Below are 11,231 nucleotides of genomic sequence, written 5' to 3'. Positions count from 1 at the left end.
ACGTGTGATGGCCTTAAACGTTACTTTTTGAGTAGTACCTTGTGTGTAAGATGCATTATGATTGAAAAACACCCTTATTCAATTTTAACTACAAACTTTAGTTTTCAATTCAATTTAACCTATACATATCATGTATATACATATATATATACACAACTCGAGTGAACGCAGCGCGCGCAACAGGTTTGTGAGTGAGGCCTGAGGGATGATTCCGAGAAAGAAATTGAAGCTGGGCCTGGGCCTCGAATGGACAAGTTAGCTATTTGACCCGCGATGCCTTGATGACCTTCTTTGAATTCGGAGTGCGAAGAACGTTTGCTGCACGGCCACGCTCTTTGGTAAGCAGAGATTTAAAACACGTGTTCGTAATGTGTCATGTACATATACTTATATATATATATACAACCAACAATATATATGCCACCGCGCGGCACGGCGAAGTAGAAAGAGCAAGCTCGAAAAATAGGATCGACGACGGAAATAAATATTTAATTAACTGCGCATTAAGTTTCTTCAGCACAGTGGTGAGATTTTATTCACATAAAAAGATTACGCGATATTACTACAAAATTGATTGTAACATTATACTTTAAGTTAGCATTAATAATTGTAATTAACGTTAAATTAATTAATGTTATTTATACAAATGTGACCGCTACACACTGGGAGAATAAACCGTTATTTTCTTAGAAACTTGTTTTGTTTAACTTTTCACTTGGTACGCGCGATTATCCATAATTATATGTTCTCTTGCCAAATTTTAAAGAGAAAAATAGGAGATAACGGTCTTAATTAAATTACGCTGATGTGTTATTATTTCTTTATTTCAATGTTTACATCTATAAAATTTACAGATAAAAAAATTTTACTGTCCTAATTCTCCTTTTTACGACCTTTTTACGATTAACCATTTTTTAAATATCCACATTAATGCGTCGTTATTCAAATACATTAGTTTTCTTGGACAAATTACGCGTTTCCTTTAAATTATTTCTTATTTCTTTATATTAAGGTTTCCGTCAATGTACTAAGAATTGATAAGCTCCGAAATCTCGATCAATTGATCAATGTTTTTTTTTTTTTCGATCGGAGCGATTTTTAACGTTGTGGGCACATATAGGGTTATAATAAGTTCGAGGAATGTTAACATTTTTTACATCTTTACAATGAACGATATAGAAAAAATGACACACGATATCATTGATATAGTGTGATGCTCAAACACAGCCAATTAAGGCCACGTGACCGAATCTGAGCATATTGTTAACGAATTCGATTGGTTGCACTCAGTGTATACATCAGTGTACATTAAAATCATTGTACACAAAAATCGACATAAAAATGTGTTTAATATAAATATAGAAACAGATTAAATAAAAATTCTTAACACACTTTATTGTGTTATTTGATAAAATATGTATTGGCATGAGCGTGTCGCAGAAAGAAATGATCGATCTATAGATATCCATTCGACATCATTTTCATTGTTTCGCTGTTTTTACATTGAGATTAGATCAGTGTATAATGACTTTAATGTTCCCAAAAAATGCGAAAGTTATAATATTGTAAAAAAGCGTGTAACGCAGTCTATGTTGATAAAGCAATACGGAGTAAAAAATTAATAAAATAATGTCATTTAATAAAAAAAATAGCGATCTGTAATTTATGTAAATCCGTATATGTTAGAGAAAAATGTATTTGTGCATCCGATCGTTATAAGATGGTGCTAAAATGCTCACAATGCTATTCTCAGCGCCACCTATTTTCTTCTCACATTTCATTGTAATAAGATCTGTTCTTTCTTGCTGCTCTGGACTGCATTAACTAAAACTTTCTATCTCACTACATCTTTCGCTACAAAGAACAGAAATAAGCTTACGTCGATTAATTTAGTCGGCATTTAAACACGACTTCGATGAAACTCTGATTAACTTATTAATTAGCGGCTAATTTAATTGGCAGAATTACTTATTGTAAAATTTCTAATTATTTCTAAAATATTGTTTCTAACTTAATTCTCGAAAAACTGACACGTGAAAAATTATGCGTTCTCTAACATATACGGATTAACATAAATTACAGATCGCTATTTTTTTTATTATATGACATTATTTTATTAATTTTTTACTCCGTATTGCTTTATCAACACAGACTGCGTTACACGCTTTTTTGCATTATTATTACTTTCGTATTTATTTAATTTTATTAATTTTAAAGATTACTGACTGTTACAACATTTTTTATGTAGTCACGTATTAATCTAAATGTATTCAATGTTAGCGGTTGATGAAAACTGTAGTACAGTCGAAATTAGTACTGTAATTTTTTGTACATTTTAATATGTAATTTGAAATTTATTAATTAATAGAACATCCAAAAATTTTGTTCGTTTTCGGTCTTGAAATTATTACTTTTTATTTTATCACTTTCTTAGAAAAATATAAAATATTTACTTGATATATGAAACGCGAGCTGCAACACTATCTTTTAAAAATTCTTATGAACTTTCAAACAAGCTAATATATTATTTATTATAATTTTTATTATATAATTTGCTATTTCATTAATTTCCTATTTATAAATTTCACATTTATATTTGTAATAGATGTATCTGGAACACATTTTTTTTGTTACATCTGTCTTTTTATATTGTAGATCCAGTGGGAATGTATAAAATTCCATTATCAGTGCCTTTAAGGTTTGTTTTTTTTTGTACCTATACATGTATGCTCTTTAAAAACCAGTTAAACTACATTATTATAATAATTTATATTTTAGATTTGAATTTTATTAAAACACGCTTATTGAGATATTAAGATGTCTTATGATATTGCAAACAATCTCCAACGGCAGGAGGATGAAATGGCTGTCCTTTCCAGTATCTACGACGAAACAGAGTTCTTCTATACGAGGAGCGAGTACACAAAATGCTCGATCAACATACATCCAAAATTCTTGAAACTAGAAGTAAAGTTCACTAGCGATTCCGATGTGGTTCCCAGCGATATCATCTTTGTAGAGCACCTGCCGCCAATCAGCATATACATTTATCTCCCTAATAAGTATCCATCTAAAGGACCACCACATTTCTACCTTTCCATTATCTGGTTGACGCCTTGGGAGATATCTTTACTCTGTCAGAAATTGGATGAAATATGGAAAGAAAACCAGGGCAATGAGATTATCTTTCTGTGGCTAAATTTCCTACAACATGATGTCTTCAATTTTCTAAACATACGGGAATCCTTAGACGTTTCCTTCTTGCATTTAATTCATACGCAATGTGATAATGTTACATTACGCCTAATCAAATCATCCGATTCCCGAGCTCAAAATGGTGCATTGTTTTCAGATATAAAAAGATTATTAGTATCGTATAACAAAAAGCAACATAAAACAGAATTTCACATGAAAATTTATACTTGCTTTATATGCTTCGAGGAATATGCAGGACTAAATTGTATAGAATTGGAAAACTGTGGACACGTCTACTGCAGAAGTTGCATGCAGAAGCACATAAGTATCAGGATTATTGAGTATATCAATGAGATATTGTGTCCAACGGTCGACTGCAAGCACAAAATAAGCGATAACGACGTCAAGGCTCTCTGTCCGGACTTGTTTAAGCAATACGAAGAAATCATGTTACGAGTAACATTAGACACCATGGATGACGTAGTATACTGTCCACGAATTTCTTGTCAATATCCGGTTATTAGAAACCTGAATGATGACGCACCGATCTGTCCCATCTGCGAGTACTGTTTTTGCGTCTATTGTCGTAAGGTAAAAACATTCCAACATTTAAGCGGATGTGTGTACGTATATATGTATATGTGTATATATATATATATATTTATATATACATAATAACTAATTTTTTAGTTAATTTAGTTTATATACATGAACTAAATTAACTAAAAAATTTATATATATAAATTTTAATTTCCCATTTAAATTTTATTTGTTCACAATTGTAACAAATGTATTTGGCACACATTATGTATACGTACATACACACATACATACATATATATGTGTGTACATTTATATATAGGCTGCGTTCGGAGAATGTGCTATCAGCTGTTGTGTCACATATCTTCATCGTTCATTAGACTTAAAACAAAAATAAAATGACGCGTCAGCGCTGATAACACAACCAGTGTATATCGACATATATTCTATATTAATTGTTATTCAAATAGATGTATCATGGACAAGAACCATGCGATATGACATCGACCGATACTATAAAGCTCATTGACGAGTACAAAAGTAGCAGTAATAAAGGAAAACAGATGTTAGAGAAGAAATATGGAAAACGGCAAATGCAATTAATTGAAAAATATCTTACGACTGAGTATCTGCAAGTATGTATACTGTGAGTCTTGTATACAAAATACAAGATTCAATTATGTAGAAATTAATTATTAGATTAAGTAATAAGACTACAGCAAGAGCTGATGATTATGCAGATAATTTTGTTTAGGATAATGCGAAAAATTGCCCGAAATGCCGTTCTTTCATAAGCAAAATCGATGGTTGCAACAAAATGACATGTAAACATTGCCAATCTTCTTTTTGCTGGCTGTGCAACGAACAGATATACGGATACGAGCACTTCAACAGCGTCGACAGTCAGTGTTACAGGCTTTTATTTGAAGGCATACAGACAAATGTTATGGATTACGTTGATAATGAAATGAACGTAAATCGCTTCTTTGAAGATCTCAATATTTAAATATGTATAACAGAAACTTCGATAAATAAGATTCTTGACATTAGGCTTTTGAAAAGTCAATTAAAAAAAAAAAAATATATATATATATATATATTTTAATATGACATGAAAGAAATGATTATTTTTTAGATATCAATTATGGAATTTTTGACAATTGTAATTTGCTATTTCACATTTTATATTAACACATATGTAAACTTGAAGAACTCATATATTCCTCAAATATTTTTTGTATAATATTCTAGTTATTGAAAATGCTTATTAATGGTTAGTATTACATATATTTGTATATATGCAATATATTTGCATAACATTACAGCATATTTTTGTATTTAGTATATAGGAATCTAGGATACTTAGTTGTAAACATTAGATATAATCATTTTGTTTATATTTTGTATTTTTCATTTTCCAGTTTGTAATAAAATATTTTATAAAAACGTGCTATGTGTATAATACAAATGTATAACTTTATTATATAATATGACAACAATAACAATCATCCTAGATAATGTCAGACTTTCCTACTATTTATAGCTCACTGCTATGTTTTGATGTTAAAACTCACGCATTTCTCGGTACGTGAACTTCAATACTTGCTTCGGTGACTAATTGCTCTGCAACGATAGAGACAGCAGATTCGCGTCTCTGTTCATTCGAGACAGTATCTAGGAGCGATTATAATAAATAATATATATCAAAGAAATAACTGCTTTTTCTCGCAATCTTAAGTTAACATGAAGTTGCATTACCTTCGCAATTCTTATCACATTCCACAATTGCTTGTTTGCAATGAAAAGTGTGCATGTTCAATTGTACAAGTGTAGGGCCGAATATGAAATATCCAATGCATGCTCCAATTACGAGAGCGATGCTGATATATGCGTTGTAGGTCATAACAGCCATCATTAGGATATAACCAAGTATGGTGTGAAAAGACCAGTGTAACATTTGCAGTGTCCATCTTGAGCAGCTTCCACTAATTGCAAGAAAAAGTATTTAACATCAATTTAAAATAAAAACGTTTAGCTGTTGCAGGAAAACACATACATTATTTAAGCCATAACTAAAGCTGTGAGTAGCAATGTCAATAAATGTAATATGATTAATTTTGTAATTAAAGATGTTATTATTATTATTACACAAAACATGTCTTGCTTGTGGAAAAGACGCAAAGTATTTTAAAGCAATTATGAAATCGAATCTTTACATTTTGTTTGCTTATTTTATACTTTCTGCACTTAAAAATAGATAATTAGATATTGAGAAAAAGATGAAAATTACATAAAGTTTAGTTATAAAGAATAAATCTGATATACACGCTTTAAGCTGCAATTCAAGACAATTCAAATTCTGATTAATTGATGATCAATCTAGTTAATTGTGAAACAAAACTAAATAAGTAATTCATTGTCTAATCTTTTTTCGACGTGATAAATTTTTTATGTAAACAAATTTTCAAACAAATTATAAGTTAAACTGGACCGCTACAGATTAACACAATAAATTAAGTAAAGAAATGCTAACAAACGGTCGAAGTTAGCTTTTGGTACATAATAATAAATTTCTAATAAAAAAAATTTGTAATTACATTCACATTAACAGTAAAGTACGGATATTACTTGATACACTGAATACCAATTAAATTACTTGATTAACACATCGACTGCCATGGGGAATTCATCCAATCCCATCATGGTCCGTAAACAATACTTATTACTTTACTGGCCAATTATTCTCGTAGTGGGCGCCTGGCGGTAGATAACTCATAATTGGCGATCAACGTATTAAAGTCATCCTTGAAACGCTTGGACAACGTACTTCTGTTTCTTATCGTTCCAAGGAGATAAGAAAAAACGACAATACGTACCATCTTGTATACATTCTGAAGTTCTTCGGTGCCATTCTGGACAGAAGGGACGAGCTCTCCGAGGAGGCGGAGGTCGTCCTAGGTATAGGCCTGACGACAATCTGTTGCAGGTGGATCTGGGAAACTTTCATGGCCTCGTAGAGTACGGCGAGGGCAGCCAGGCCCAGGCATGTCGCCACCAAACCCCCTACCGTGGTAATGTTGTATCCTGGAAACAGGAACCCCTCCAGAGCCACACCGAGCCAGTACACCATCTGCATCTGCGGTAAAGACGTACAAAAATTGAAAGACACGACGAAGTGTTTTTACAGAGCGCGGCCAAACCCACCTAAAGGGGAAACGAAATGCCGAGGATGCATTCCGTTTCGTGGTGCACGATGCTGTCGTTCACCGAATGTCAAACAAAGACAAACGATCACGCGCATCGTTTGGCGCGTGAAACGGAACACCGAAAAGAATCGAACCTGCACTGACCTTGTTCACCTCAATTTTCTCTCGTGCGCCCTCGACTCCTCAGCTGCGGAGACACTCATGACGAGTATGACGACTCCGATAAGCCACACGTATACAAACGCCCCAGCGTCTTATCGAGTCACCTAACCTAACCCAAAACTTTCTTAGCTTGTTTACAAAGGCGGCATTCCGACACGTTCCGATTTCCGATAATCCGACACTCGCGTTTCAATGCTGATTTACTATCCCTTCCACCATGGTCTATATACAGTGCATGGTGAGACACGTGCTGTATAGACTTCGAGCACCGCTAACCGATATGTTGATACTGTAACGCAGCCAAATCGTGCAGTCCGCTTGTGCGTAACATATTTCCGGGCATAAGTCCTCGTCGCGATTGCTAGTTCAACTCTGAACTTTTAATTTAACTCTCAGACACCGAAACGGTTCGTTTCACAAAAGATTAATTCCTTTTCGATTTGCGCTAAGACTGCTTAAGAGAGGTGCGCGAGGTCGAGCTAGTCGAACTGATCAGTGCCCACTGCCTGTCACTGCCGTCGCCCGTCAGTCGGTCAGTGTGGTCAGTGAGGTCAGGAGTTAGGACTGTCACTCAACTGTCAGTGGTGAGCAGGTCGAGTCGTCGAGAAACGGCATGCGTTTAGGTTAGAACAGCGAGCAAATCTGATTGGCCTGCAGCCGCAAAGTTCGACGAATCCCGGGCCGACGACGGCGAATTATTTTTTCTTCACGTGGGATGTGTGTTTATTATTTATTTACGTGACAGAGCCGATGCCGACGAAGCCGGCTCTTCTACGTCAATTTTCGCACAGTAAACGGCGGACAATTGAACGGCGATCGAGTGCGATTGAATCGACGGTAGATCGAACGGATATTGTTGAGTGATCGAACAAATCCGAATGGAAAAGCGACGTTTTGTCTTCACGCGAAAGTTCTCTCTTTACAAAACGGCTTAGAGTCGGTGTGTTGACGTCTACAAATCTTTAATTTCTCATTAGAGAAACTTCGAATGCCGTTCGATAGAAATGGAACTATTAACGTATCTCGCACTTCTCGCTTGCGTTTCGTTCATCGCGAGTGCGAATGCAAGTACATTAGGTATATTTACTCCAGAAACTCTTCCTCGTTTACCTGAGAGATTTTCTATTGTCTAACACTTGCCTTGTTTTTTTTTTTAATTCAAATTAAATGTATGAAAAAGTATTAACCAGTATACGTTATAATTTTAGAACCCAACGAGGTGACCATAGTGGTACTGAGTCAAAAGGAAGGCTACAATGCGGCCCATGCTGATTATTTGAGGGAAAACATCTATGAGCAGGCTGATGCGATGGAAAAGGTACGTTTGATCGCAATAAAATTGTTTCTTTACATGTATTCGTTCGTTAAATGTATACGTGACAATACACTAAACGGAAATGGATTAAAATGAATTGGCCTTCGTGGAAATGAATGCATTTCTTACAAAGGCCAATCCATTTCCATCCATGGTTTAGAAAATTTCAATCTATCTCAATTTAAAAGAAATATTTCAATCCATTTCCGTTTACTGAAAACCTATGTCTATCCTTGTACTTGGTGTTAAAGAAGTTTTCTTTATACTTTAGAAATTGCCACACGTCGTACTGTCCCACGAACTCAACATCAAAGGTTCCTGGACAATAGTTCCGCTGTTGACTCACTTGTCGAGTGAATTTTCAGACGTGGAATGGTTCTTCTTTTGTTTAGAAAACACTGTGATTCGACTGGAGAAGCTGTTGAATGTTCTTGGAAAATTTAATTCTTCTCAGGTGAATTGTGCGCTTCCTGCATAAGCTTTTAAGAAAATACGATATTTACATTCAAGTTAATTCCTTTTTGCAGGATATGTGGATGGGATACACGCTTTACGACCGTGAACCTACTATTATTCATCATTTTGCGATGCACACTAAAAGATTCAGGTATCCACACATTGCATCTGGATTTGCCATGAGTGTTACGCTATTAAAGAGGTATATTCCATTTTTATGGTAAACAGTCATATTATTAGAGTCATAGTAATATAAATAGCTCTTTGAGGCGTAATTAATCAAGAACGTGAAAAAGACTGCATATAAAATTATACAAACTCAATAAAAGCTACTTGATCCTTTGTTTTACAAAAACTGTTTGCGTATAATTTTCTAAAAATAATTATAATTACAATCTGTTTTTATAATTTATTTTTATACAGAAATTAATAATATAATTCAATATTTTAGTTTGTCTAAACAAGTCTCTGAGGGTAAGAAACCGTATGCAGATTTTTCTATCGATGTGTCGTACGAATTCGCGACCTTTGTCTATAGCACTGGTGTGAAGTTAAGTCACGTATCTAAACTGTGCATTGTATCTGCCTCCGATTGCGCCACATATCCTCGATTCTTTCATTCTTGTGTAGGTCACATGAATTCTAATTAATAGAAATAATTTTAATAAATTAGCTGAAAGAAGAATAATATATTTTATTGCTTTTTAAAACCACGTTTATATAAATATTTTCAATTTGCAGAGTTCTTCTGTAGCTCCAGAAAATATTTATTTCGCCGTTAAGACTTGCGCCAAATATCATGTGGACAGAGTCCAAGTGATAAAAAAGTTGTGGGCCAAGTACGATTTAAACATCGGATATTTCAGTGATGCAGCCGGTATGCCCGATCAATGAAATTACATATATCTTTTTTATATGTTAATAGTCTTCATAAGTTGCTGAATTGTTCTGTTGCAGACAGAAATTTAAGGGAGGCATACATTGTCCCGAACACTACTGAAGGACACTGCGCTAAAACTTACGCTATCTTGCAAGAGGCCAGTAAAATACTAAAGAAACGCAATTTCGATTGGCTTGCCATTGTCGACGATGACACTATCTTCAGGTGAGTGCAACTGCATTAAAATCTTATTTTTTAACTGCCAAATTTACGCAAAATATCGCATAGCTATATGATAAGCTTGTAATTTTTATTTTTAAAAGATATTGAAAAATTGAAGTATATATACTTTGTAATGCATTACAGTGTAGTACGTCTATTAAACTTGCTCACGTGCTATAATCCTAAGCACCCAGTCGCGATTGGCGAACGTTACGGCTTTCGTATGTGGGACAGTCATCAGGGCTTTCAGTACTTAACTGGCGGTGCAGGAGTCGTGTTATCGGCTCCCTTGGTTCATATGATAGTAGAACCGGGCGTATGTACTTGCCCATATGCAACTACTGCCGATGACATGTACCTCTTTGGACTTTGTTTGTTGCGACTCGGAGTAGAAAGCGTTCATTCTTTGATGTTCCATCAGGTATGCGCAGTAATTTTTTTTTGCTAAATAATTTATATTAGACATGAAACTAACCACGAATAAATAAAGTAATCATATATATGTATATATACGAGACGTATAATTTAAAAATATAAGAATATACCTATAGTAGTTTAATATACTCGATGATTATTTTATGCTTTAATATGATATTAAATTTATTTTATATTTGTACCATTGTAGGCACAACCAGTAGACTACCCTTACGCATATTTGGCATCTCAAGAACCTATATCGTTTCACAAATTCTGGTCGGTTGATCCGATTGCTATGTACACTGATTGGTTTGCAGAAGCAGATAGAATCTTACCGCTTGCAAGTACATCAAAACATACAGAATTATAAATTAATATACATATATAAAACAAAAATTTTATACATATATAGAAATTTATAATAAAATTTTTTTTATTTTTGTATTTGTAATTAGACTATTTCTTCAAAACATCATTTCTCACGTGCAATGTTGCTCTTACCTAAAGTATTCTAAGAGTGTTTAAGATATAAATTTCTTCAATTAAAAATTTTTCATATTATTTAATACTATACAACAACAAAATACATTTATATAAACGATTATATTATATACATTAGTAAAAATATGAAAAGATATAAGAACCTTTATAACAATATACGTATAAAAACTATATTTAAATTGTGTAAAAGTTTAACAATATAATATTGAAACATCAATTATCACATTAAAAGATTAGCAATAATTGATGTCCAGATAGTATACATATAACAAATTATTTTAATATTTAAATGTAGGCACAATTCTGAACAAATAACATGAATTTGTGCGTTTGTTTC

At 33.5% G+C, this 11,231-nt stretch overlaps 3 protein-coding genes across 7 annotated transcripts; 2 read left to right on the top strand and 1 right to left on the bottom strand.

Moving 5' to 3' along the window:
- Positions 1–16: 16 nt before the first annotated feature.
- Positions 17–5,181, top strand: LOC105456256 (E3 ubiquitin-protein ligase RNF14-like). Of its 3 annotated transcripts, none has more exons than XM_011700174.1 (5): positions 17–338; positions 2,656–2,698; positions 2,779–3,786; positions 4,206–4,370; positions 4,490–5,181. In XM_011700174.1, the coding sequence occupies exons 3-5, from the start codon at positions 2,818–2,820 to the stop codon at positions 4,739–4,741; spliced, it is 1,386 nt and encodes a 461-aa protein (XP_011698476.1). In that variant the 5' UTR covers positions 17–338; positions 2,656–2,698; positions 2,779–2,817; the 3' UTR covers positions 4,742–5,181. The 3 variants fall into 3 exon arrangements, with proteins under 3 accessions (XP_011698476.1, XP_011698478.1, XP_011698477.1); XM_011700175.1 differs by lacking the exon at positions 17–338 and adding an exon at positions 1,842–1,973; XM_011700176.1 differs by lacking the exon at positions 17–338 and adding an exon at positions 483–524 and having other exon boundaries at positions 2,656–3,786.
- A 9-nt stretch (positions 5,182–5,190) lies between these two features.
- Positions 5,191–7,589, bottom strand: LOC105456254 (probable low affinity copper uptake protein 2). Of its 2 annotated transcripts, none has more exons than XM_011700169.1 (4): positions 7,086–7,589; positions 6,612–6,871; positions 5,494–5,720; positions 5,191–5,409 (listed from the first exon to the last, which is right to left on the bottom strand). In XM_011700169.1, the coding sequence occupies exons 2-4, from the start codon at positions 6,869–6,871 to the stop codon at positions 5,306–5,308; spliced, it is 591 nt and encodes a 196-aa protein (XP_011698471.1). In that variant the 5' UTR covers positions 7,086–7,589; the 3' UTR covers positions 5,191–5,305. The 2 variants fall into 2 exon arrangements, with proteins under 2 accessions (XP_011698471.1, XP_011698473.1); XM_011700171.1 differs by lacking the exon at positions 7,086–7,589 and adding an exon at positions 6,940–7,079.
- A 150-nt stretch (positions 7,590–7,739) lies between these two features.
- LOC105456255 (beta-1,3-glucosyltransferase) lies at positions 7,740–10,991 on the top strand. 2 transcript variants are annotated; one of them, XM_011700173.1, is made up of 9 exons: positions 7,740–8,167; positions 8,312–8,421; positions 8,690–8,872; positions 8,946–9,076; positions 9,326–9,500; positions 9,616–9,751; positions 9,832–9,979; positions 10,121–10,397; positions 10,602–10,991. In XM_011700173.1, the coding sequence occupies exons 2-9, from the start codon at positions 8,413–8,415 to the stop codon at positions 10,761–10,763; spliced, it is 1,221 nt and encodes a 406-aa protein (XP_011698475.1). In that variant the 5' UTR covers positions 7,740–8,167; positions 8,312–8,412; the 3' UTR covers positions 10,764–10,991. The 2 variants fall into 2 exon arrangements, with proteins under 2 accessions (XP_011698475.1, XP_011698474.1); XM_011700172.1 differs by having other exon boundaries at positions 7,740–8,180.
- Positions 10,992–11,231: the final 240 nt, after the last annotated feature.

The sequence above is a fragment of the Wasmannia auropunctata genome, unplaced genomic scaffold (genome assembly GCF_000956235.1).
Source record: "Wasmannia auropunctata unplaced genomic scaffold, wasmannia.A_1.0 LD335736.1, whole genome shotgun sequence".
In the NCBI taxonomy this organism is placed as follows: Eukaryota; Metazoa; Arthropoda; class Insecta; order Hymenoptera; family Formicidae; genus Wasmannia; species Wasmannia auropunctata.
This window is presented reverse-complemented; position numbering and strand designations above follow the sequence as displayed.

Bases quoted from the DNA above. Each gene is read 5' to 3' on its own strand.
- LOC105456256 (XM_011700174.1), top strand. From the start codon at position 2,818: ATGTCTTATGATATTGCAAACAATCTCCAACGGCAGGAGGATGAAATG. The intron at 3,787-4,205 runs GTAAAAACATTC...TTATTCAAATAG, and splicing joins TTTGCGTCTATTGTCGTAAG to ATGTATCATGGACAAGAACC. The intron at 4,371-4,489 runs GTATGTATACTG...AATTTTGTTTAG, and splicing joins TTACGACTGAGTATCTGCAA to GATAATGCGAAAAATTGCCC.
- LOC105456254 (XM_011700169.1), bottom strand. From the start codon at position 6,871: ATGCAGATGGTGTACTGGCTCGGTGTGGCTCTGGAGGGGTTCCTGTTT. The intron at 5,721-6,611 runs GTACGTATTGTC...TCTTGCAATTAG, and splicing joins TTCAGAATGTATACAAGATG to TGGAAGCTGCTCAAGATGGA. The intron at 5,410-5,493 runs GTAATGCAACTT...AATCGCTCCTAG, and splicing joins ATGTGATAAGAATTGCGAAG to ATACTGTCTCGAATGAACAG.
- LOC105456255 (XM_011700172.1), top strand. From the start codon at position 8,108: ATGGAACTATTAACGTATCTCGCACTTCTCGCTTGCGTTTCGTTCATC. The intron at 8,422-8,689 runs GTACGTTTGATC...TTTATACTTTAG, and splicing joins AGGCTGATGCGATGGAAAAG to AAATTGCCACACGTCGTACT. The intron at 10,398-10,601 runs GTATGCGCAGTA...GTACCATTGTAG, and splicing joins ATTCTTTGATGTTCCATCAG to GCACAACCAGTAGACTACCC.